We start from the raw sequence: 26,906 nt of genomic DNA, 5'->3' as shown, positions 1-26,906 counted from the left end.
ATGAACGGCGTGGGCGCGGGACGCGCGAGCGAGCAGCGGACAAGCATTTCGCTAGCGCTCGCTCTCGCCGCTTTCCACCTGAGTCCTGAAGCGAATTCGCTTCAGGACTCAGGTGGAAAGCGGCGAGAATGAACGGCGTGGGCGCGGGACGCGCGAGCGAGCAGCGGACAAGCCGTTCGCTAGCGCTCGCTCTCGCCGCTTTCCACCTGAGTCCTGAAGCGAATTCGCTTCAGGACTCAGGTGGAAATAGGCGTTGATTGCTTACCTGAACGCCTCTTCTCGTACGGTGAGCGGGTACAGCAGTCACATGGGTTGCTCATGTCCAATCCGGTGGAACTGAGCCTAGTGTTAAAAAAGCTTGCTGGATCCGCCCCTTCCCCAGAATTCACGAATCCGTAGACTAGGCTCAGATGTGAAGCTCTTTAGTGTTCAACTCTCATAGATAGAGGAAAGAAGGTTACAGAAGATAGAAAATAGAGAAAACACAAACAAGGGCGGGAAGTGACTGCTGTACCCGCTCACCGTACGAGAAGAGGCGTTCAGGTAAGCAATCAACGCCTATTCTCCGTACTGAAGGAGCGGGTCCAGCAGTCACATGGGACATACCCAATAGATTGGTCCCTAGGGTGGGGTTAGATTGCTATCGTGAGAGATAACGGATTGGAGTACCCTTCTGCCGAAGGCAGCGTCCGCTGAGGCGTAAGAATCAATCTTGTAGTGCCTGATGAAGGAATTTGGAGAGGCCCATGTGGCTGCTTTGCAGACCTCCTCCAACGGGGCTTGAGTCGCCCAAGCGGCCGAAGTGGCTGCGCTTCTGGTGGAATGCGCTGTGATGTTCCTTGGAACTGAGAGGGAGGCGGACGCAGATTTTAGGGGTTCGTAGGGTGCCTGAGTGAGGGAATGGAGAACCCGTGGCAAATCCCAGGAAGGATATCTGTGAACCTTGGAAGGTCTGAGATTGGCTATACCTTTGAGGAATTCCTGAACTTCTGGAAAGGAACGGAGAGGCTGTCTGCGGGGCCCCGCTAGGACAGAGGAAATGGCCGCCAGATGACGCCGGAGGGTGCTGGAAGAGAGGCCTTGAAGGAAACCCTGCATAAGGAAGGAAATGATCCTGTGTATTGGGATGCACAGGGGAGAAAACCCTTCCAGGAGACACCACTGGTGGAACTTGGACCATGTATGGTCGTATATTCGATTGGTCGAACCTCTCCTGGCCTTTAAAATGACCTCCACTGTGTCGGGGTCGTGTCCACGCAGTTCTAAGTCTCTCCTGATAACAGCCAGGCGGTGAGGTGGAACCACTCCGGGTCTGGATGGAATGAGGCCCCCTGCCGTAGCATATCCCCCGAAACGGGGAGTCGCCAGGGGTCCTGGACGGACAGCTGTTGTAGATCCGCGAACCAGGGCCGGCGGGGCCAATGAGGGGCGATTAGGATTACTCGAGCCCTCTCGCTGAGAACCTTGTGAATCACGTCCGGGAGAATTGGGATTGGAGGAAAGGCGTACAGGAGTCCTGGAGGCCAGGGGCTCCTGAGGGCATTGATTGCTTCTGCTCCCGGGGATGGAAATCTGGAAAAGAAGCGAGGGAGTTGGGCGTTCGCTTCGGTCGCGAAAAGATCCAGTACTGGTAGGCCGAATTTGAGACTGATTTGATGGAACAGGTCTTGATGGAGATTCCACTCTCCTGGGTCTATCGTTGCTCGGGAGAGCCAATCCGCCTGGACGTTGAGGCTCCCCGAGATGTGGTCGGCTAGGAGCGACTGAAGGTGTTTTTCTGCCCAAAGGCCTAGCTTGAGGGCCTCCCTCATGAGGGCCTTGGATCTCGTGCCCCCCTGTCTGCAGATGTGGCTTTTTGTGGCTATGTTGTCGGTGAGAATGAGAACGTGCCGGTTGGGGATGCGAGGAGAGAATTGTTTCAGAGCCAGGGAAACGGCTCTTAACTCCAGCCAATTGATTGGCTTGGAGGCTTCCTCCGGGGACCACGTGCCCTGGGCTATCATCCCCTGGGCATGGGCGCCCCACCCCGATAGACTGGCATCTGTGGTGATGACGAATTGATCCGGGCACCTGAAAGGGGATCCTTTGTCCATGGCCGGAGACATCCACCACTTGAGAGATCTGCGAACAATCGGTGGGATGACAATGCGCCGACTTGAGTTGCTGTGCCCCGATCTCTGAAAGGGTAATAGAAGCCACTGTAGTTCCCTAGCATGGAGGCGAGCCCAGGGAATGATGCCTATGCATGACACCATCTTCCCCAAAAGAGAATAGGCGTTGATATGCTTACCTGAACGCCTCTTCTCGTACGGTGAGTGGGTACAGCAGTCACATGGGTTTGCTCTGTCCAATCCGGTGGAACTGAGCCTAGTATTAAAAAAGACTGCTGGATCCGCCCCTTCCCCAGAATTCGCGAATCCGTAGACTAGGCTCAGTAGTGAAGCTCTTTAAAGTTCAACTCCCGTGTTAAAAGAAGTTAGAATAGAAAGTGAAGAAGACCACACAAAGGGAGGGAAGTGACTGCTGTACCCACTCACCGTACGAGAAGAGGCGTTCAGGTAAGCATATCAACGCCTATTCTCCGTACTGAAGGAGTGGGTCCAGCAGTCACATGGGACATACCCAATAGATAGGTCCCTAGGGTGGGAGTACATGGCTACCGTGAGAGATAACGGATTGGAGTACTCTTCTGCCGAAGGCAGCGTCCGCTGATGCGTACGAATCAATTTTGTAGTGCTTTATGAAGGAGTTTGGTGAGGCCCAAGTGGCTGCTTTGCAGACTTCTTCCAACGGAGCCTGAGTTGCCCAAGCGGCAGAAGTGGCAGCACTTCTGGTGGAGTGCGCTGTAATGTTCCTTGGAATGGAAAGGGAAGCTGTCTCGTAGGCCCTAGAGATGGTCCCTCTAATCCAACGGCCTATTACTGTGGAAGACACTCTAGATCCCCGGGATCTGGGGTGGTAAGCCACGAAGAGTGCTTCTGACCTTCCTATGGGTCCTGTGCGTTGGATATAGATCTTTAGCGCCCTAGTGAAATCCAGAGTGTGCCAACTAATTGCCAGGGGATGCTCTCGTTGGAGACAGAAGGAAGGTAAGACGATATCCTGAGATCTGTGGAACATGGAACTGACCTTTGGGAGAAAGGTGGGGTCCAGTCGCAGAACCACCTTGTCCTGGTGGAACTGACAGAGGTCCCGTCTGGTAGAAAGGGCTGCCAACTCAGATATGCGTCGGGCGGATGTAATCGCCACCAGGAATGCTACCTTGAAGGGTAGGTACCTGAGGGACGCAGACTTCAGGGGTTCGTAAGGTGCCTGAGTAAGGGAGAGGAGAACCCGTGGCAAGTCCCAGGTAGGATATCTGTGGATCTTGGAAGGCCTGAGGTTGGCCACTCCTCTTAGGAATTCTTGGATTTTCGGGAAGGAGCGGAGGGGCTGCCTGCGAGGCCCCGCCAGGGCGGAAGAAATGGCTGCCAGGTGACGCCGGATGGTGCTGGTAGAGAGGCCTTGGTGGAAACCCTTCATGAGGAAGGCGATTATCCTGTGTATGGGAAGACACAGGGGAGATAAGTCCTCCTGTGAGCACCATTGATGGAATTTGGACCAAGTATGGTCGTAGATCCGATTGGTAGACCCCCTTCTGGACTACAGGATGATTTCCACTGTGTCCGGGTCATACCCTCGCAGGTCTAGGTCCCTCCGGATAATAGCCAGGCGGTGAGGTGGAACCACTCCGGGTCCGGATGGAAGGGGGCCCCTTGCCGCAACATCTCCTCCGAAACGGGGAGTCGCCAGGGGTCCTGGATGGACAGTTGTTGGAGGTCCGCGAACCATGGCCTGCGAGGCCAGTGAGGGGCTATCAGGATTACCCGGCTTTTTCCAGAAGAATTTTGTGGATCACGTCTGACAGAATTGAAATTGGAGGGAAGGCATACAGTAGACCCGGAGGCCAAGGACTCCTGAGAGTATTTATTGCCTCTGCTCCCGGAGACGGGAACCTGGAGATGAAGCGAGGGAGCTGGGCATTGGCTTTGGTCGCAAACAGATCTAACCCTGGGTGGCCGAACCTGAGGCAGATTTGGTGGAACCGTGACTGATGGAGATTCCACTCGCCTGGGTCTATGGTCGCTCGCGAGAGCCAGTCCGCTTGGACGTTGAGGCTCCCCGAGATGTGATCGGCTAGAAGCGACTGGAGATGTTTCTCTGCCCAGAGGCCTAACTTCAGGGCCCCCTCATGAGGGCCTTGGATCTTGTGCCTCCCTGTCTGCAAATATGGCTTTTGGTGGCTATATTGTCCGAGAGGACCAACACATGCTGATTGGAGATGTGAGATTGGAATTGTTTTAGAGCTAGAGACACGGCTCTTAATTCTAGTCAATTGATGGGCCTGGAAGCCTCCTCCGGTGACCCTGTGCCCTGAGCTAAAAGACCTTGGGCGTGGGCTCCCCAGCCCGAGAGGCTGGCATCTGTGGTGACTACGAACTGGTCGGGGCCCGGAAGAGAGATCCCTTTGCTAGGGCTGGAGACGACCACCACTTGAGGGATCTGCGAACCGCAGAGGAATGGAAATGCGGCGATTTGAGTTGCTGTGGCCCGAACTCTGAAACGGTAACAGAAGCCACTGTAGTTCCCTGGCGTGAAGGCGGGCCCAGGGGACAATACCAATGCATGACACCATTTTACCCAAAAGGGAAGATAGGGTGGCAATGGAGGCAGATTGTTGGGGCATAATGCGAGCAATGAGATCCAAAAAACTACGTTTTCTCTCAGTGGAGAGGAAAACCTGGGCTATCTCAGAATTAATGATAGTTCCCAGATGCAGAATGGAAGTGGAAGGAACCAGGAGGCTCTTTTTGAAATTTATGGAGGAACCATGATTCTGTAGAACCGACATGGTAAGGGAGAGGTCTGCAGCCACTCCAGTTCTGGAATTCCCATGAATTAAAATGTCATCTAAATAACCTAAGATATGAATGGGAAAGGCTCGGAAATGAGCCGTCAAGGATCCCAAGAGTTTAGTGAGGACTCTGGGAGCTGAGGAGAGTCCAAATGGCATAGCCCTATACTGGAAGTGCCTGCCTTGAAGGGCGAAGCGCAAAAAATTTCCTATGGGCCTTGACAATGGGAATATGGAGGTAGGCCTCCGTGAGATCCAGAGACACCATAAAGTCTCCCCGATGAAGGGCTGCTAGGATGGAAGATAAGGAATGCATTTGAATTTCCTATAGTTTATGAACCGGTTCAATTTCTTTAGGTCCAAAATGGCTCTCCGGCCTCCAGAGGCCTTAGGGACCCTGAGGAGGATGGAATAGAAGCCAGAACCTCTCTGGAGAGAGGGGACCGGTTGAATGGCTCTAATAGCCAACAAGTGGGAAATAGCCTCCTCCATTCGGAAACGATCTGAAGGGAGGCTGGGAGAAGAACAAGAAACAAGCGGTTAGGGGGAGAAGAAATGAACTCTAATCTTAGGCCCCTGTTCACAGGGTCAATGACCCAGGGGTCCTTACAAGAACGGTGCCAGGCGGAAGAGAACCAGGCTAGGCGACCGCCTATGGGGAAAGAGGAGGACTTACCATCTGGCTCTTTTGGAAGCCCTGGTAGAGGAGGATCCTCTCTGATAACGGGAACCTCTGCCCCTGGTGGTTCTAGATTGGGATCGAAACCGAGGGGAATACTGACCTGGACTCCTTTGAAGGGTGAAGCCTTGATCCTGTTGCCGTCCTGTGCGCCGAAAGGGCTGCGGCTTAGGGGCCTTCTTGGTGGTGGGTCCTAAGACCTTTTTCTTGTCTGTGGTCTCTGTAAGGAGAGGATCCAGGAGGTCTCCGAAGAGCAAGTTGCGTTTCAGCGGACCCATGGCTAGCTGCCACTTTTGTCTTACTCCCGCCTGCCAAGGGCGGAGCCACAGAAGTCTTCTGGCCGTTGTTGAGGCTGCTACTGACCTGGCTGCAAATCTTGAAGATTGGAAGGTAGCATCTGCTACGTATTGGGCAGCTGCGAAGACTTTGTTGAAATCCTGTTGGCCCCTTAGATCATCTGGAGGCAGGTGAGATTGGAGCTGACGGAGCCACAAGAGCATAGCTCTAGAGAAGAAGGATGCCGCTGCAGCACTCTTAATGGCCCATGAATCTGCGAAGAGGCTTCTTTTGAGCATCTGCTCAAGGCGTTTGTCCTCCGGCCGGAGGACCTCCTCTGCTTCGCCAGGCATGGCGGCCGTTGAGTGGAGTGTTTTCACTGGCTCATCTGGCCTAGGACATGTTAGGAGCTCCTCATAGGAGGGAGAAAGCTTGTAAAGCTTCTTGTCCTTGGAAGTGGGAGTGAGGCGAGCAGTTGGGTGGTCCCACTGTTTGAGCAAGGCATCCTTAAATAATTTGGGCATAGGAATTACCTCATTGTCTTCCTGTTCTTCCATGAAGTAAGGAAGATTTTCCTCCGGAGGGTCTGAAGGAGTAGTAGCCTGTTTTTCCTGTCCGGCTAGCCCCGTGGATACTCTTGCTTTAAGCAGGAGAGATTTGAAAAGCTGAGAAGGGAAGATAGCAGCTGGGGCTGGAATCTTGATCTGGGATTCCTCGTCTTCCGACAGCCCTTGAAAGGGGTCATCATCCTCTGCTGCATCCACGTCCTCATCCTCTTCCTGAGAGGAGTCAGAGACCTCCATGATTGGGGCTCTGTAGGAAGGAGCAGAACTCACGGGACGGGAGGAGCGTGGGAGGGGATGAGACAAAGAAGACACATTGAAAGATGAGAGTTTAGCGTCCATGGTGTTAGTCAAAATAGTCAAGATAAACTGAAACTCCGGAGGCAAGGAAGAGACATCAGCCGGGAAGGAAGGAGGATCCCTGAAGGCCTGAGCAGATTCTGGCTGGGAAGGATCCTCAGTAATATCTGGCTCCTCTGGACCTAAACCCCATAGGTTAGGTTGGGGTGGATTTAGGTTTGGCTCATCCAGGGATATCACAGGAACCCCAGAGGGAGGCAGGTTAGAGGCCTCCGGGAGGGGTGTATTGGTATGCACTTGGGCCTGCATTTTAAAACGTTTGGCTGATTTATCATGTAATTTTTGTAGGGCTGGGTCCCTTCTCTTCTCAGCCCTGGTGGGCCCGGCTAAGGAATGGGCGCCTGAGGAAGAGGAGGAAGAGGCCTGGGGAACTTCAGTAGAATTATCAGTAGGCCTAACCTCTTTGGGACCCTTAGTAGTGCCTCTCTTGGGAAAAGAAGCCATAGTCTGAAACAAATTACAGAGGACAAGGCTTGAGCCAATAAAATAGGGGGGAGAAGAAATTTTTTGTGAGCTTTCCCAAGAGGAGAGGTGACCCTGCTCCTAGGCCCAGGAGCAGCTGCGCCTTAAGGGGCAATCCTGGACGGTACCAGAGAGTTCGTGTCCCTAAGTGCAGCGTGGCAGGCCTCACAAACTAACTTTAAGAAAAACCAAGGCACAACTGGTTGGAGGCCACTTCCGTGGAGAATAGGTTCGAGGGAACTCGAAACGACGACTCCAAGGGTCAAGCGGCGGGCTGGAAGCACTAATGGCCGACCTCTTAGGGCAGAACCGAAAGTGCAATTACTGGGCGCGAGGGCCTTTGGCGCCAAAAACAAACGCTCCGTTAATTTATGATCGGAGACACTAAGCCCAGGAGACAATTCAAGTCCCACACCGCGGGAGGTAAATAGCCCTTAATAGTTTGTTTATTTTAGTTAAAGAAGGCTTGCTCTCGGCGGGACCTCCAGACCGTAATAGTAAAATAACGGCCGCGGCAGCAGCACGGAGGAAAAAACCGCGGGGGCTGAGCCGCTAACTTCTCCCCCAACTCAAAGCCCAGGAGGGCTGAGTGGAATCCCCTGCCGGCAAGCTTAATACAGAAATGGAAAATTCTTACTGGTTTTGAAGAGAGATCGAAAGGGAAGGTGTTTTGGGAGGAACGAGCATTCACACACATCCGAAGGAATGCGAACTGAGCGAATTCAGGGGAAGGGGCGGATCCAGCAGTCTTTTTTAATACTAGGCTCAGTTCCACCGGATTGGACAGAGCAAACCCATGTGACTGCTGGACCCACTCCTTCAGTACGGAGAAGACAGGGTTACTATGGAAACTGACGGTCGAGGTAAAATGCGTGAAATCAACTCCCCTATACTGATTTTTCTCTCAGGAGAGAGGAAGACCTGGGATGATTCTGAATTAATAATGGATCCCAGGTGCAAAATGGATGTGGAAGGCTGGAGGTGACTTTTGTCAAAATTGATGGAAAAACCATGGTCCTGTAGAACTGACATGGTGACAGAAAGATCTACTTTCACTTTCTCTAGGGAGTTCCCATGAACCAAAATGTCATCTAGGTAACATAAGATGTGGATGGGCGAAGCCCGGATATAGGCCGCCAGCGACCCCAAGAGCTTTGTAAAGACCCTAGGGGCCGAGGAGAGGCCAAATGGCATCGCCCTATACTGGAAATGCCTGCCCTGGAAGGAGAAACGTAAGAATTTTCTGTGGCATTTGGCTATAGGAATATGGAGGTAGGCCTCAGTGAGGTCTAATGAAACCATGAAATCCCCCGGGTGGATGGCGGCTAAAATGGATGGTAAGGAGTGCATCTTAAACTTCCTATATTTGATGAAAAGGTTCAGCTTCTTTAAATCCAAAATAGCTCTCCAACCTCCGGAGGACTTAGGAACCATAAATAGGATGGAGTAAAAACCTCGGCCTTTCTGACCGGGAGGAACCGGTTGAATGGCTCTGATGGACAATAAGTGGGAAATGGCCTCCTCCATACGGTTACGATCTGAGGAGGACCTAGGAGAAGGGCAGGAAATAAAACGTTTAGGGGGAGGAGAAGTAAATTCTAAAAGAAGACCTTTTTGAACAGTGTCAATAACCCAGGGATCCTTGGAAGTGAGACGCCAGCTAGAAGAGAAATATGCTAGGCGACCACCTATGGGAATCGAGGAAGAACTACCATCTAGGTTTTTTTGAAGCCCTGGTAGAGGACGCTCCTCTTTGGAAGCGAAAACCTCTGCCCCTAGAGTTCCTACCTTGGGGACGAAAGCGGGGGGAATACTGACCTGGGATTCTCTGATAGGTAGCCGCTTGGTCCTGTTGACGCCCTGGGCGACGAAAGGACTGCGTTTTGGTGGCCTTTTTGGTGGTTGGACCCAATACTTTCTTCTTGTCCGTGGTTTCCGTGAGGAGTGGATCCAGAAGATCTCCGAAAAGCAGATCGCGCTTCAATGGTCCCAGAGATAACTGCCACTTCTGACGTACTCCTGCTTGCCAGGGGCGAAGCCAAAGGAGTCTTCTCGCCGTTGTGGAAGCCGCAATAGACTTGGCTGCGAATCTGGTAGACTGTAATGTGGCATCAGCCACGTACTGAGCAGCTGCAAATACCTTGTTGAAGTCCTGTTGACCTCTTAAATCATCGGGAGGAATATGCTGTTGAAGTTGGCGAAGCCACAGAAGCATGGCTCTGGAGAAAAAGGAAGCCGCTGCGGAACTTTTAATAGCCCAGGAGTCTGCGGTGAACCCTCTTTTGAGCATCTGTTCAATCCGCTTGTCCTCTGGACGGAGGACCTCCTCTGCTTCACCTGGCACGGCAGCCGCCGAGTGAAGGATCTTGACAGGTTCATCCGGTTTGGGAAAGGATAGGAGATCCTCATAGGAAGAAGAGAGTTTGTACAACTTTTTGTCCTTGGTAGTGGGATTAAGCCCAGAAGCTGGGAAATCCCACTGCTTAAGTAAGGCATCTTTAAACAATTTAGGCATAGGAATTACCTCGTTATCCTCCTGTTCCCCTGTGAAGTAGGGTAAATTCTCCTCCGGAGGGTCAGTGGATGTGGTGGCCTGCTTCTCTTGGGCCGCTAATCCTGTGGAAATTCTGGCTTTGAGGAGGAGAGATTTGAACAATTGAGAGGGAAAAATAGTAACTGGAGAAGGAACCTTTATTTGGGATTCCTCATCGTCTGAGAGGCCCTGAAATGGATCCTCATCCTCTTCCATATCCTCATATTCATCCTGAGAGGAATCTGATTCATCCTGAATTGGAGCTCTAACCGTTGGGGAAGAACCCAAGGGGCGGGAGGGACGAGGAGGTGGATGAGGTAAGGAGGGCGCATTGATGGCAGAAAGTTTAGCATCAATGGCCTTGGATAACACAGAAAAAATAGATTGGAATTCTGGAGGTAAACTAGAAATATCAGCAGGAATGGCAGAAGAATCCCTGAAAGCCTGAGAGGATCCTGGCTGGGAGGAATCTTCAATAATATCTGGTTCCTCTGGACCTAATCCCCATAGGTTAGGTTGGGGTCTGTCTAGGTTTGGCTCATCCAGAGATAACACAGTGACCCCAGAAGAAGGCAGATTAGGAGCCTCTGGGGGGTCATGACTACTGAGCACTTGGGCCTGTACTTTCAATCGCTTTGCTGATTTATCATGGATTTTTTGTAGGGCTTGGTCCCTTCTCTTCTCAGCCCTGGTGACTTTGGTCAAGGGGCGGGCCCCTGAAGAAGAGGAGGTCGAGGCCTGGGGGATACTGGTAATCTCATCGCCTGTAGGCCTGGCCTCTCTGGGACCTTGAGTGGTGCCTCTCTTGGGAAAGGAAGCCATAGTCTGACAATTAACAGAAGACAAGGCTGAGCCAAATAAATTGAATTATTAGGGAGAAGAATTCCAAAGTTTTCCCAAGAGGAAGGGATCCTGCTCCTAGGCCTCGGAGCTGCTGAAACTTGAGGGCAATCTGGGCAAACCCAGAGTTCGTGTCCCCAAATACAGCGTGGCCAGCCTCCCTAAACTTTAACTAAAGTAACCAAGGCACTCTGGTTGGAGGCTTAGCCGGTGGAGAATTAAGCCTGAGCGTCTCAAAGCCCACTCCAGGATCCGAGCGGTGGACTAAGGCACACGCGGCTGGCAGAAGGCCAACACGAGAGGCCTAAATTAAAAAGGCGTGAAGGCCTTCGCGCCGAAAAAAATCGCTCCGTAACAGTAATTTTAAAGGGGAAGCGATCGACTAAGTCCAGGAGACTAGAAAAAAGCGTCTCGCACCGCAGGAGGTATTTCTCGAGCCCTTTAACAATAGCACTATAAATAAATAAATATATAATATATAAATACTTGCACAAGGACCTCCGGGCCAAAGGATTGAAGGAATCCACAAACGGCAGTGGGAATCGTAAACGGCAAAAAGCCGCGGGAAAACGAAACCGCTACTTCTCCCAAAGGAAAAGCCGAGCCGCAAACGGCTGGCGCTATTAAGGCAAGTAATCAAATAAGAATAGTAATATCTTACTAATTTTGAAGGAAAGATCGGAGGGAAGGTGTTAGAATGTTGAACGAGCTTATCACAATACAACCGCAGGATGCGAGAACTGAGCGAATTCTGGGGAAGGGGCGGATTCAGCAAGCTTTTTTAACACTAGGCTCAGTTCCACCGGATTGGACATGAGCAACCCATGTGACTGCTGGACCCGCTCCTTCAGTACGGAGAAGCGGCGAGAATGAACGGCGTGGGCGGGCGAAGGGCGGGCGGCAGCGAGGAGTTTGCGTGGGCGGTGGGGAAACTCCTTGCTGATGCCCGCCACTCGCCCTCCCGCCAGCAAGAGGGGGAAGACCCAGGGAAGCCGCCCAGCAGCTGATCTGCCGGGCGCCATCTACGCATGCGTGCCCATAGAAAAAAAGGGCACGCATGCGCAGATGGTGTTTTGACTTCCGGGTTCAAAAATTGCAAATTACCCTGTTCGCAATGGTCGGGGACGCAATAACCGGGGGATCACTGTATTGCTAAATACTTCCAACACTTTTCTTGTTTTCAAAATTTCATAGTTGCCATTTTAATATACTTTTATCAATAATGTACCACTTTAGTAGTTTAAAATGTCTTGGAGATAAGTATTTTTAAAAAAGCTTTTAAGATCTACAAACATATAAAATAGAACATATACAGTGGTACCTCAAGATACGAACCCCTCGTCTTACGAACAACTCGTGATACGAACCCGGGGTTCAGAAAATTTTTGCCTCTTCTTACGAACTTTTTTCGAGTTACGAACCGGCGTTCGGAGACTGCTGGGAAGCCGCGCGGCTGTTTTAAAAGGTGACAGCCGGGCGGCGGGGCTTCCCAGAAGCCTCCCGAACGCTGGTTCGTAACTCGAAAAACGTTCGTAAGAAGAGGCAAAATTTTTCTGAACCCCGGGTTCGGTTCGGGAGGTTGCTGGGAAGCCCCCCAGGCCGGCTGTGACCTTTTAAAACAGCCGCGCCGCTTCCCAGCTGTCTCCCGAAGCCGAATGCGGAAGTTCGGCTTTGGCGTTCAGCTTCGGGAGACAGCTGGGAAGCGGCGCGGCTGTTTTAAAAGGTCACAGCCGGCCTGGGGGGGCTTCCCAGCACCCCCCCGAACCCTGAACTTTTGCCGAACTTCCGGGTTCGGGGTAGATGCTGGGAAGCCCCCCAGGCCGGCTGTGACCTTTTAAAATAGCCGCGCCGCTTCCCAGCTGTCTCCCGAAGCCGAACGCCAAAGCCGAACTTCCGCGTTCGGCTTCGGGAGACAGCTGGGAAGCGGCGCGGCTGTTTTAAAAGGTCACAGCCGGCCTGGGGGGCTTCCCAGCACCCCCCCAAACCCCGAAGTTTGGCAAAAGTTCGGGGTTCGAGGGGGTGCTGGGAAGCCCCCCAGGCTGGCTGTGACCTTTTAAAACAGCCGCGCGGCTTCCCAGCTGTCTCCCGAAGCCGAACGCCAAAGCCGAACTTCCGCGTTCGGCTTCGGGAGACAGCTGGGAAGCGGCGCGGCTGTTTTAAAAGGTCACAGCCGGCCTGGGGGGCTTCCCAGCACCCCCCCAAACCCTGACCTTTTGCCAAACTTCCGGGTTCGGGGGGGTGCTGGGAAGCCCCCAGCCCGGCTGTCACCTTTTAAAACAGCCGCGCGGCTTCCCAGCAGTCGCCGAACGCCGTTTTTTTGCGGGGGGGGTTTTGGTTGCACGGATTAATTGACTTTACATTGTTTCCTATGGGAAACAATGTTTCGTCTTACGAACCTTTCGACTTACGAACCTCCTCCTTGCACCAATTAAGTTCGTATCATGAGGTATTACTGTACTAGCATTATTAAGTAAAGAAACAGTATTACTGCAGCCAGCAGCCAACAAATGGAGTATTACTTATTAAATGCATCTGTAATCATTACATTATAATAGACAACATCCAATAAACGAAATCTGGATTTGTAGAGAGTTGACGGGCTTTCAGAACTGGTATATTATGCTTACAGTCCAGAATGGAATAGTTATCTCTATATCTCTGATCTAGTATATGAATTTTTTAAATACAGTAGTCCCTCACCTATCGCGGGAGTTACGTTCCAGACCTTGCCGCGATAGGTGAAATCCGCGATGGGGAATTTATCCTCCTTCCCACCAGCTCCGGATGCCTGGAGGCGAGCAACGGCCGGCTAACCTTTCCCCCCCACTACTACTTACTCTGTTCTTTGCAGCAGTTCGGCCAAATGTTGTGTTTTTTGCCTTGCCCCGGCTGTAAAGTCCCTGGTGAGCTGCCCCGGCTGTTTCTTTTTTTCTCTCTCTCTCTTCCGCCCTCGAACACTTCCTCTTCCGCCCTCGAGCCCAGTCTGGAAATCCCCGCCGCGTCGCGTTCCTTTCTTTTTTTTCCTTTCGGCACTGGCGAGGGGGATTGAACGAGGGGACGGGCCTCCGCCGGAGCTCAGTCCCTGCCCCGTTCATCATTTGGGAGTCCCGCTGGGGGATTCTAGCGCTGGCGAGGGGGATTGAACGAGGGGACGGGCCTCCGCCGGAGCTCAGTCCCTGCCCCGCTCATCATTTGGGAGTCCCACTGGGGGATTCTAGCGCTTGTTTGTATGGCAAAATCATTCAAATGAAGCTGACTTCAAAACCCGCGATGAAGTGAAGCCGCGGCAGGTGAAGCGCGATATAGCGAGGGACTACTGTAGCTCGTATTTCAAAAAACTTTCATGAAATCTTTTTGAATTATTTCAATTATTATTTTTAATAATTATGTTCTATTTAATTTTGGAGTCTTACAGAACCAGATATCCTTTAAAAGTGTCATGGGTGTGACATTGCTATATTCTATGATAACTAATATGTGGCACATCAACATCATGTTAAAAACAACTGGTTCCACCACATATGCTACATTCTGATGATTATATTTTTAAAAGATTCAAACAAACCAGACGAACTTTAAAGTATGGCAATAACTATGATCAAAGAACTGAAATTTAAATCTTACACGGAGAGACTGAAAAAATTAGATATGCATTTGATCTCACATAAGAAAAGATGAAAATTTGTTTTTACTAGAGGGTATCACACAGAATAAGGGTTTTAAGTTACAGGTAGCCATATTGGAGATGAATGATTGTTTTTAAATACCGTATTTTTCAGAATATAAGATGCACCTTTCCCCCTTAAAAGAGGCTGAAATTTGGGTGTGCCTTATACTCTGAATATAGCTTTTTCAAAACTCCCCACACACACACACACACTCTAACGAGGTGCTAATGATCTTCCCAGCATTTAATGGCTTTCAGGCTTTTTCATTGCTAATCTCTCTGAAGGTTTTTTTTCAGCCTTAAGTCTGCAGGCTTTTTTTCATTGCAATTTGCTCCCAATAAGGTTCTTTTCAGCCTTAAGTAGAGGATAAAATAATGTGCTAATGCTGAAGAGACTAAGGATGTTAGCCAAATGAATACCTGGTATGCAGTGTCCCACCACCACCACCATTTTCCTCCCCCAAAACTAAGGTTTGTTTTATACTCCAGTGTATATTATACTCTGAAAAATAGGGTAAATGCTCATAGTAATAACAATTTGACAACAGAATTGAATTACCAAAAAAGATAATGAATTCCTCTTTCCTGGTTATCTGCAAACTCTGAAAAAAATGCTTTAACTTAAATTTCTGTAAAAAGCAATATATTGAATTCAATGTCTGCTTCCATAAGTACATTAAACTATTCAAACAATAACTTATTTATAACAGAAAAATAGCTATTTATGAGCTAAAATTCAATAAAAGCAAAGTATAGTATAAATAATCTCAAAACATTTTTACAGATTTCTTCTGAAATTTAAAAAGTTACCTGTATGCATCGTCCTCTTTGAAATCTCATACCATCCTGTAGGGTGGGGGGAAGAGGCCAGCAGCAAACCCTTTAACATAAAGAATAATTAGTTAGATGATATCAGGAGAGTTCTTTAACAGGCTATGATCCTGCCTTTAACAAGTCATGCAAATGCTAGTTACTATGAATGAAAGCAACTGTCCAAGGTCTCAGGAAGATTTTCAACACATCTGTGTATTACATTGAATTAGACAATTTTTCTCCATATTATTAATTTGAAAATTCATGACCTCCATATGGGGAAACACAAGTTATGCTTCAAGGGTATTAAAACATACTACATCAGGGAGATAAAGTTTGGCAAAGCATTACTTATAGAAAATCCAGTGTGACATAAGGTAACATTCAATAATATTTTCAAAATAAATATTTTTAATTTAAAAATATTTTTAAATGGACCTCAATTGTTATATAATGTTTCCTTCTTCTGATGCATTATTATTCCATTCAGTTTTAATGCCTATTATGCATGTTTTCATACCATAGTATGACTCTGAAATTACAATTTTTTAATGGAAATATATTATTTTTGACTAAAATTTTGCGTGGACGTTATATTTCAAACTCATCTTGGTCACACTTCAACTAATAACATAGGTAGGAGACGTACTAAAGGGATTGTAAAATGTTTTTGTTCTTTTTTATAAGAACCAACTAACTACTTTACATTGATAAAGTAAACAGAACCTAGTAAAATTAGGTCCCAGTTTTATTGATATCATTTTGCACTACCGTTATAATCTATTCTTAGTAATACTACCATACAACCACAGAATACTTTGGAGAACTTGAGTATATGAACAATCAGATCTTTCTACTAAACAGAAGGTTCTTGTTTCATATATTCAAAGATTTTTCTAATTTTATGATTCATGTGTACAATGCTAAAAAACTAAAGTCTTTACTTTTTAGCAGGATAGTAAAACTTCATTCTGACTTGGCAAGCAAGGAAAATCAAGTTAGAGAGTGTGGACGAAGCAAGAGCTTTTTTTGCTCAAAGTGGACTGAATAAAATTGACCAACTACAGATAGAACTTAAGGATAAAGAAGAAGTACGGGGAGCCACCAGTAAGGAAAGGGGAGAAATGCAAGATGTCAAAAAGAAACAACCACAAAGTCAACAAGAATTGGTGTTAGACAGTAGATTACGTGAACCAAAAGAAATCCAAAAATACTACAAATAAAAATGTCACATGATTTAAAAAAAAATTCAGTTAACGTTAATGGTTTGAATAACCCCAGGAAAAGAAATCAAATATTGGCTAAACTTAGAAAACAAAAAGCTCAAATAAATATTTTACAAGAAGTTCACATTAAAAAATCAAAGAGAAGCCTTCTTAATAATCCAAAATTGGGGAAACTTTACACTAGTTTGGCAAATCAAAAGAAAAGAGGGGTAGCAATGTATATCGACAAAATAATTGAATGAAAACAAATACAGTATACAGTGACAATGAAGGCAGAATTTTAATGGTACAATTAGAGCTAGAAATGAAACCTCTCGTAATCATTTCAATTTATGCACCAAATGACAACCAAAACCAATTCTATAAAGAATTGCATGACAAAATAATTGAACTAGCAATAGAAAATATGATAATAATAAGTGGTTTTAATGCGATTTCAGATAGTCAAATGGATTATACAGGGAAGAAAAAAGAAAAGAAAAAAAAGGTAATTCTACCTACAAAATTTTGGAAAAAGAGAACAGAATTATTATTAAAAGATATATCGACCATGGTATCCTTCTGCGCTGGCTGGAGGGGTTCGGAGTGGGAGGCACTGTTCTTCAGTGGTTCTCCTCCTACCTCTCTGTTCGGTCGCAGTTGGTGTTAGTGGGGGGTCAGAGGTCGACCCCGAGGTCGACCCCTTGTGGGTTACCTCAGGGGTCGGTTCTCTCCCCCCTGCTATTTAATATCTACATGAAACCGCTGGGTGAGATCATCCAAGGGCATGGGGTGAGGTATCATCAGTACGCTGATGATACCCAGCTTTACATCTCCACCCCATGTCCAATCAACAAAGCAGTGGAAGTGATGTGTCGGTGTCTGGAGGCTGTTGGGGCCTGGATGGGTGTCAACAGACTCAAACTCAACCCTGATAAGACAGAGTGGCTGTGGGTTTTGCCTCCCAAGGACAATTCCATCTGTCCGTCCATCACCCTGGACCCCCTCGGAGAGGATCCGCAACTTGGGCATCCTCCTCGATCCACAGCTCACATTAGAGAAACATCTTTCAGCTGTGGTGAGGAGGGCGTTTGCCCAGGTTCGCCTGGTGCACCAGTTGCGGCCCTATTTGGACCGGTAGTCACTGGTCACAGTCACTCATGCCCTCATCACCTCGAGGCTCGACTACTGTAACGCTCTCTACATGGGGCTACCTTTGAAGAGTGTTCGGAAACTTCAGATCGTGCAGAATGCAGCCGCGAGAGCAATCATGGACTTTCCCAAATATGCCCATGTTACTCCAACACTCCGCAGTCTGCATTGGTTGCCGATCAGTTTCCGGTCACAATTCAAAGTGTTGGTCATCACCTATAAAGCCCTTCATGACACCGGACCAGGGTATCTACGAGACCGCCTTCTGCCGCACGAATCCCAGCGACCGGCTAGGTCCCACAGAGTTGGTCTCCTCCAGGTCCCGTCAACTAAGCAATGTCGGTTGGCGGGACCCTGGGGAAGAGCCTTCTCTGTGGCGGCTCTGACCCTCTGGAATCCGCTCCTTCCAGAGATTAGAACTTCCCCCACCCTCCTTGCCTTTTGTAAACTCCTTAAAACCCACCTCTGTCATCAAGCGTGGGGGAACCGAAACATCTCCCCCTGCCTATGTAGTTTTTTGTGTATGATATGACTATATGTATGTTTTATATATTGGGGTTTCTTGTTTTTTAGACTTTTAAAATGTATTATTGTTATTTTAGATTCTAACTATTAGATTTGTCATTATATATTGTTTTTATCATTGCTGTAAGCCGCCCCGTGTCTATGGAGATGGGTGGCATACAAATCTAATAAATAATAATAATAATATGGCGTAAATGCCACCCACAAAACAAACAATACACTTTCTACTCTAATCCTCATAAAACTTGGTCTAGGATTGATATGGCCTGGGCACACACGATGGAAAAGATCAGAGATATTGAGATTGAAACTAATAGCTGGGCAGATCATAATCCATTAGTTATATACTGGAAAGGTAAGAGAAAAGTAAATAACTGGTCAATGAATAGAAACATATTACGTGACACTGAATATAAAGAATGGATAGAGAAAGAATTGGAGGCCTTTTTCAAAATAAATAAAAATAATGATACTACCCCACAAAACCTTTGGGACACAACAAAGGCATATATACGTGGGTTAACAATTTCCTATATGGCGAAAAAGAATAAAGAGAAGAAGTCGCAATATCAAAAGTTAGAAGATGAATTTAAAAAATTAGAATTAGAAATGCAAAAAGATGAACATGATGATAAAGTTAAAAACCAGAGAGATGTATTAAAGCATAAAATAAGGTTGATAGAACAAGAATCAATGGTGGAACAAATAAAAAGAGCAAAACAAGAATACAGTGATCCCTCGATTAGCACGGTCTCGATTAGCGCGAAACGCTGCAACGCGGTTGTTCAAAAAATATTAATTAAAAAATAAGTCCGCGCTAGTTCTCTCTCTCTTTCTCTCCCTGTTGCCGGCGTGGTATATGAGAGAGAAAGAGAGAGGCAGAGGTCGGGCGCATTACCGGGAGGTGGAGGCGGCGTGGGGACGCTGGGTGCCGGGGACACCGAGGAGGGGGTGGACGTGGCCTCTCAGCTGCAGAGCCGAACAAGGGCGGAGGCAACGGCGGAGTCCGGCGCTGGGGCCATGCGGGGCCGCTCATCCAGGGGGGCGTGGACTGGCAAGTCGCCCTCCTTTCTCTTTCTTTCTCTCTCTTATACCACACCGGTAACAGGGAGAGAAAGAGAGAGAGCGGAGGGCACCTTGCCGGTCCACGCCCCCCTAGATGAGCGGCTCCGCATGGCCCCAGCGCCGCCCAGGCAAAGGGGAAACCCCAAGATCGCTTGCCGCTTGCCGTATTGCAGCGAAGGAGGCGAAGCAAGGCTCCAAGCTGCAATACGGCAAGCGGCAAGCGATCTTGGGGTTTCCCCTTTGCCTGGGCGGCGGGAAGACCAGGGGAAGGTTCCTTCATCCGCCCAACGCCTGATCCGCTCCGCAGCGCAGCAGCAGCGAGGAGCCGAAGATGGGGTTTCCCCTTTGCCTTTACCCCATCTTCGGCTCCTCGCTGCTTCCGCGCTGCGGAGCAGATCAGCTGTTGGGCGGCTGAAGGAACCTTCCCTTGGTCTTCCCCGCCGCCCACACGCAAACTCCACCATCTGCGCATGTGCGGCCATGAAAAAAATGGCGCGCATGCGTAGATGGTGTTTTTTACTTCCGCACCACTATAACGCGGAAATCGATTAGCGCGGGAGGTCTTGGAACGTAACCCCCGCGCTAATCGAGAGATCACTGTACTTTAAACATGCAAATAAACCGGGAAGATGGTTGGCATATAAACTTAGGAAAGAGAGAGAAAATAAAATTATTAAAACGTTAATAGATAGCAAAGGTGTAATAAGACATAGAACAGATGAAAAAAAGAAAATAACATTAGAATTTTACAGGAAACTATATGGAAAAGAAGAAATAGAGGAAGATTTAATTTTTGATTATTTAAGTGCTGTAGATTTACCGGTGTTAACGGAAGTTCAACAACAAAAACTAAACAAATCTATTACAGAAATAGTATTACGACAATCTATTAAAAATCGGAAAAATAATAAAGCTACTGGTTCAGATGCGATACCAACAGAATTTTATAAGTTAGATATTGAAATATTATTCTTAAATATGTTAGAAATATTTAATCAAATAATAGCAGATGGTAAACTACCAAAAGCATGGATAGAAACTTTAATAACATTAATACACAAAGTGGGAACTGAGAAGGAAAAAATTGAAAATTATAGACCGATATCATTATTAAATATAGATTATAAAATTTTTATATCAATATTTGCCACTAGGTTTAAAAACATTATAAATGGAATAATACATGAAGATCAGAACGGATTTTTACCAGGTAGACAAATTAAAAATAACTTAAAAACAATAATAAATACATTAGAATATTATGAACAACATCCTGAAAAACAAATGTCACTTATATTTTTAGATGCTAAAAAAGCATTTGATAATGTAGATTGGAATTTTATGAAAATACAATTAAATAAGATGAATGTAGGAACTAAATTTTTTAATATAATTGATGCTATATATTCTAACCAATCAGCTAGAATTATAATAAACAATGAACAAACAGGAAAATTAGAAATACAAAGAGGAGTGAGGCAAGGATGTCCAATATCACCATTACTATTTATTTTAACACTAGAGGTGTTATTAATAAAAATAAGAGCAGAAAAAGAAATAAAAGGGTTGAAGATTAAAAAAGAAATATACAAAGTCCAGGCCTTCGCAGATGATGTAGTTTTTATAATAGAGGATTCTTTAACATCAATATTAAAGCTAATAGACCTTATAGAAGAATACAGGAAAGTTGCAGGTTTGAAAATTAACAAGGAAAAGACACAGATACTAACAAAAAATATGACAGAGCTACAGACAAAACATCTTGAAAAATTAATAAATATGAAAGTTATACATACAGTCCACATACAGTACATATATACATACATAACTTCCCATAAAGTAAAATAAATGAGGAAACTGGTAGGGAAGGTTGCAAGTTACTCTGGTAAGTCCTTCTGGCTTTCCTAAACTAGTGTTGTGCCTTCCACATCCTTCCTATACACACATATCCCACATCCTAATTTTCTACATTTACTGTGCTGCAATACTCCAATTCTCATTCCCCACATCCTTGCATATTGGGTTTACAATGGTAACCAGGATTGCTGAGATGGTTTCCCTAAGTAATGTCATCGTGTGAAATCATGCTTTATGACTGAATCATTTAGTGACATTAAGCCTGGCACCAATTCTTGTGATAACCCAACAACTGCCTATAATACAAATTTTTCTCCATAATTTCACACATATTATATACAAGGATTTTTACACTAACATAATCTAAAAGCAATCTGAACATCAGCAATCCATGTAATTTGTTTTAGCTTTAACTATTTTAATGAATTATCACAATACACAGTATATTCCTAGTTCTACAAAGATTTTAACAAAACCAAATGTTATAAATTTTTGTCATTTCAGATGTTACACATTAACTTTCATTAACTAGGATATATTAAATACTACAGGCGTAAAGCTTTCAGAAAAAGTTTAAAATATTATGGCATAAACATAGAAATGAATTAAAAATGCAATCTAAAGCTTCTCATACTTTCAGTGAGTAAGATCCTATGGCAAGTGATGGCAAACCTTTGTTTCCTTGGGTGCTGAAAGAGTGTGGGCGTGTGCTATCGCACATGCGTGAGTGCCCAAACCCATAATTCAATGCCTGGAGAGCGCGAAAACATCTTTCCACGCCCTCTGGAGGTCCTCTGGAGGCTGGAAATGGCCTGTTTCCCAACTTCTGGTGGGCCCAATAAGCTCGTGTTTCACCCTCCCCAGGCTCCAAAGGCTTCCTTGGAGCTGGGGAAAGGTAAAAACACCCTCCCCCACCCTCCTGGAGGCTCTCTGGAAGCCAAAAATGCCCTCTGTGTAAGCCAAAAATCAGCTGGCCAGCACACACATGGACATTGGAGCTGAGCTAGGGCAACAGCTCACGTGCCAGCAGATATGGCTCCACGTGCCACCTGCGCCATAGGTTCGCCATCACTGTCCTATCCAAATGAGACATTTACAACAAATATATAGCAATAGCACTTAAGACATCACTTCATAGTGCTTTACAGCCCTGTCTAAGCGGTATACAGAGCATTTTGCCCAAACAATCTGGGTCCTCATTCTACAACCTTGGAAGGATGGAAGGCTGAGTGAACCTTGAACTGCTGATCTTCTAACCCCTGTTAGTCAGCAGAATTAGCCTGCAATAATGCATTCTGCACCACAATCGCTCCTATATGGCACTTTTACTTATTAAAAGTAGTGGGTTGATGTTAGTTCTGCCTCATCAAATATAACATTTATCAAAACATTTGCATATAGTTAGAAAATAATACATTTACATATAGAAAGAGGATGCTACTAAAGAAAATGATCATTTTTTTCTTCTGCCTCTGAAATTAATTGCTCAAAATATGGGGGCTTTGTAATTTTCATTTGGGGATTGTTCTTAACAGTAATAATTACCTTTTTATGACCCTACAATCCCTTATTCAGGACAGAATCGAAGCAACTGGATGGAGCTGAGCACTTACTGACTGGATGCTGACTGGGTGAAAAATAATCACCTCTGACATAAACGGCACTCTGGTCGGCGAGGTGCTCCAGAGTTGACGGGGAGAGCCAGTCTGCCTGCACATTGAGAACTCCCAAGCTGTGGTCGGCCCATAAGGACTGAAGATGTCTCTCTGCCCAGAGACCCAGTTTCAGGGCTTCTCTCATCAGGGCCTTGGACCTGGTGCCCCCTTGTCTGCAGATATGGCTCTTTGAGGCTATATTGTCCATGAGAATCAGGACATGTTGATTGATGATGTGTGGTTTGAATTGTTCGAGGACTAATGACACTGCTCTCAATTCCAGCCAGTTGATAGGTCTGGATGACTCCTCCGCTGACCACGTGCCTTGGGCTATCAAACCTTGAGCATGGGCTCCCCAGCCCATCAGGCTGGCATCCATGGTGATGGTGAATTGTTCTGGACTCCTGAAGGGGGATCCCTTGTCCAGAGCGGAAGTCCAGGAGACAAACAAGAGCGCTTGTTAAAGTGTCCGACACCGCCTGTGGGAACTCTTGCTTTGAATAGAAGAGATTTGAAGAGTTGGAAAGGAAAAATTGCAGGAGATGGAATCTTGATCTGTGATTCCTCATCCTCTGACAGGCATTGGAAGGGGTCATCCTTATCCTCTACATCCATATCATCATTCTCATCCTGAGAGGAATCCGAGTCTTCTTGAACTGGAATCCTGTAGGTTGAAAAGGAACTCAAGGGCCTAGGGGCGTGTGAAGGGGGCCAAGAGTGCGAAACCAAGAGCTTGGCATCTATGGCTTGAGATAAAGCAGAATACATAGTTTGAAGCTCTGGAGGTAGGTTTGTAATAATAACAGGTAGTGAGGGAGATACCCTAAAGGCCTGGACTGGATCTGGCTCGGAGGGATCTTCCATCATAATATCTGGCCCCTCTGGACCTAAGCCCCATAGATTAGGTTGGGGTCTGTTTAGGTTTGGCTCATCCAGAAAAAGCCCAGGGACACCAGAGGGAGGCAATTTAGAAGCCTCTGGAAGGTCAGAAGGGCTAACGTGCACTGGGACCTGCACTTTTAAACGTTTAGCCAATTTCTCATGAATCTTTTGAAGAGCTTGGTCCCGTCTCTTCTCAGCCCTGGCGGGTCTAGCCATTGGAGGGGCTCCCAAGGAAGAGGAGGAAGAGGCCTGGGGGATATTTTCAATTTCATCGCCAGTAGGCCTAACCTCTCTGGGACCCTTAGAAGAAGTGACTCTCTTGGGAAACTAAGTCATGGCCTGAACAAATTACAGGTACAAGACTTGAGCCAAAATGGTGGGAGAAGCTATAAGAGGGCAACGTTCCCAAGAAGAAGGGGGCCCAAGCTCCTAGGCCCAGGAGCGTCTGCAGCTCAAAGGCAATTTGGAGGGGCAGGCCTCACTAATTTTAAATAGTAAACCAAGGCACTCTGGTTTGGAGGCCTAGCCAGGGAGAAAAAGCCTGAGGGTCTCACAGCCTACTCCATGGCGTCAGGCTGGACACGCGTAGGCGATCCGCAAGTGCCGAAATTACTGGCGCTGAGGGCCTTCACGCCAGAAATAAACCGCTCCACCGTTTTTAAAAAGGGAGGGGTGACTAAAGTCCAGGAGACAAACAAGAGCGCTTGTTAAAGTGTCCGACAATGCCTGAGGAAAAAAGAGGCCTTTTTTCCACTAATTTTAGCTTGCCGGTAAAACCTCCTAGCCGATTAGATTTATTGTAAATACAATGCGGCAGCAGCGCAAGCAAGATGATTGCGAAATTCGTGGCTGTAGCCGCGCCGTGGCTTCTCCCTTAGCGCCAAGCCCAGTAAAGCTGGCACTAACAAGGCAAGCTATTAAGTAAAGGCAATTGCAAATTTTACTTAGCTGAAATTGAAGAAGGAACGAAGAGGGAAGGTGTTATTGAGAGGAGCGAGCCACCACATGTTCTGCCGAATTGCAGAACCGAGCGAATTCTGGGGAAGGGGCGGATCCAGCAGGCTTTTTAAAGACTAGGCTCGGTCCTATGCGGATTGGACAGCGATCAACCCACGTGACTGCTGGACCCGCTCTTTCAGTACAGAAAATGCAGCTGCGAGAGCAATCATGGGCTTTCCCAGATATGCTCATGTCACATCAACACTCAACATCAAAAGTGTGCCATGGTTGCCGATCAATTTCCGGTCACAATTCAAAGTGTTGGTTATGACCTATAAAGTCCTTCCTGACATCGGACCAGAATAACTTTGGGACCGCCTTCTGCCACACAAATCCCAGCAACCAATTAGGTCCCAGAGACTTGGCCTTCTCCGGGTCCCGTCAACAAAACAATGCCATCTGGCGGGGCCCAGGGGAAGAGCCTTCTCTGTGGCAGCCCCGACTCTCTGGAATCAACTCCCCCCCAGAGATTAGGACTACCCCAACCCTCCTTGCCTTTTGCTAACTGCTAAAAACCCACCTTTGGTGCCAGGCATGGGGAAATTGATTCCCCTCAGCCGCTCTGTTTTATGTATGGTTTGTTTGGGTTGTATGAGTGTTTTTGAATCAAGAGTTTTTAACTGTTTTGCTTTTTTAATCATTGAATTTGTATTTTGTATTCCTGTTGTGAGCCGCTCCAAGTCTTTGGAGAAGGGCGGCATACAAATCTAATAAATAATAATAATGATGATGATGATGATGATAATGATGATGTAGCTTTTTTAAAATAATAAAAATAAAAATAAAAAAAATAGCCCAAGCTGAACAATTAGACATGGCACTCACAAAACAAAAGGAAGTGATCACTAACCAGCCCTTTTCTTCAACTGGAATCAAGAGCAGCATCTGAGTTGAACCCCGGAACCAATCAATGAGAAAAAAAGGCTTCAGAAATTATGAGTTTTTTATACACACACACACATACACCCACTTCCACTCCCCAATAGGTACAAACAGCACAGAATTTAGATGCCCCTCTCTTCCCCTGAAATCTAATTTAAGGAGTTGAAAGGAAGAAAGGACCTTTAGGAGCAGACAGGACTTCCAATGCAACCTCTCCCGATCGCCACTCTTGGTCATCGTCCGACGTACGAAAGAACTGAACAAAACTCCCCAAGCCATCCACGTGGGGCTCGCCGGAGGGAGTGGGTAGAGAACACACTAATGCATGCCCTACACCAAGTCACGCTGAAAGCCTTGTCAGGCGACTCAGCACATCACAGCAGGGTCCCTGCAGCATGCCCTAGCAAAGCAAGTGAGCAAGCGGATGGGTGCTCCATTACTGTTCACTCCCCTTTGGCCCATTTGCAGCCTTTCACTGCTGCTGCTACAGTGGGCTGGGGAAACCTTAGGGTCATCCCAATGGGGGACAAAGAAAGGGGACTGGGGAAAGCGCCAGATCCTCGAACTCAGGAGAATGGCACACCAGTGGGTCAAAGCAAGGGTCACTGCCTGGCTGGGTAAGGCTTGGTATTGCCTCATTTCCGGTTTCATCCTCTGAGTCTTCCCCCAGGAGTGTCGGGGGGGGGGGAGTTGTTTGTTTGTTTATTGGACTTGTATGCTGCCCATCTCTGTGGACTTGGGGCAGCTTATTGGTTAGAGGACAAGAGGGAAAGGTTAGATAGGGAAGCGGTACAAGACATCCAGGGAAAAGGCAAGGCTTGAAGGGAGAGCGAGAGTCGAAGCAGCCTTGGCCCTCACGCTTACCTCAACCCGCAACAGCAGCAAAATCCCTGCCGCAGCCAGCAAAGGAGAATGCCTGCAGCTCCGCACCGACCACATCCTGCCGCACTCCCTGAATCTTCATGTTCAGCCCTGGGACATCCAGTTGCTGCCCCTCTCTGCCCCAGAACAACAGCAGCTGCATCCCTACCAAAGGCTGCTCACCCACTCGCTGGCCAGGCTGGACGCTGACTTCGGAAGGCAAGCAGGGGTGGGGGACCACCGGTAAGGCTAGTGGCTCTCTTCTCTGCAGCCGCCCGACATGCTTGTCTGCCTTCCATGCGGCATTCCACTTGCCTGTCTTGACAAGGTGGCCTTGGGAACTTCAGGAAGGCTGCATGGAAGCCAGGCAAGCATATTGGGGCTGCGAGTCGTGGTGAATAGAGTACAGAAAGAAGCCTGGGAGGGTGGTGGAGGAGCAGGGGGAGCAGGAGCAGCTAGGTAAACCAGGACTTTTCAGGCTTAATTGGCAGGCAAATCAGGTGTGGAGCATTTCAGGTAGGCAAGCTGCAGAGACTGGATGGAGGTGGGCAAGTGAACAGAGACCGGGGAACCAGTTTGGGGGCATGGCTGGCCAGCCAGCCAGCCATCACAAGTGGTTCGCCAAACCAAGCCACGTCCACTAATAGTTCTTCCGAACAGGTGCAAACTGGTAGCATTTCACCCTCATTAAGTCATCTACCTATTAAAATTCTTTAGAGGAGGGAACTCTCAGGTG

At 47.5% G+C, this 26,906-nt stretch overlaps 1 protein-coding gene across 2 annotated transcripts in view; it reads right to left on the bottom strand.

The window, feature by feature from the left end:
* The window catches only part of DYRK1A (dual specificity tyrosine phosphorylation regulated kinase 1A), a 134,949-nt gene that overhangs the window by 79,123 nt on the left and 28,920 nt on the right, over nt 1–26,906 (bottom strand). For both annotated transcript variants that reach the window (XM_070750419.1, XM_070750418.1), the window contains one exon: nt 15,085–15,154. In XM_070750419.1, the coding sequence (XP_070606520.1) occupies nt 15,085–15,094 (10 nt within the window). In that variant the 5' untranslated portion in view covers nt 15,095–15,154. The remainder of the gene's footprint in view (nt 1–15,084; nt 15,155–26,906) is intronic.

This window comes from Erythrolamprus reginae, chromosome 4, assembly GCF_031021105.1.
Source record: "Erythrolamprus reginae isolate rEryReg1 chromosome 4, rEryReg1.hap1, whole genome shotgun sequence".
Taxonomy (NCBI): Eukaryota; Metazoa; Chordata; class Lepidosauria; order Squamata; family Dipsadidae; genus Erythrolamprus; species Erythrolamprus reginae.
The sequence above is the reverse complement of the archived record's forward strand: the minus strand, read 5'-3'. Positions and strand labels throughout refer to the sequence as shown.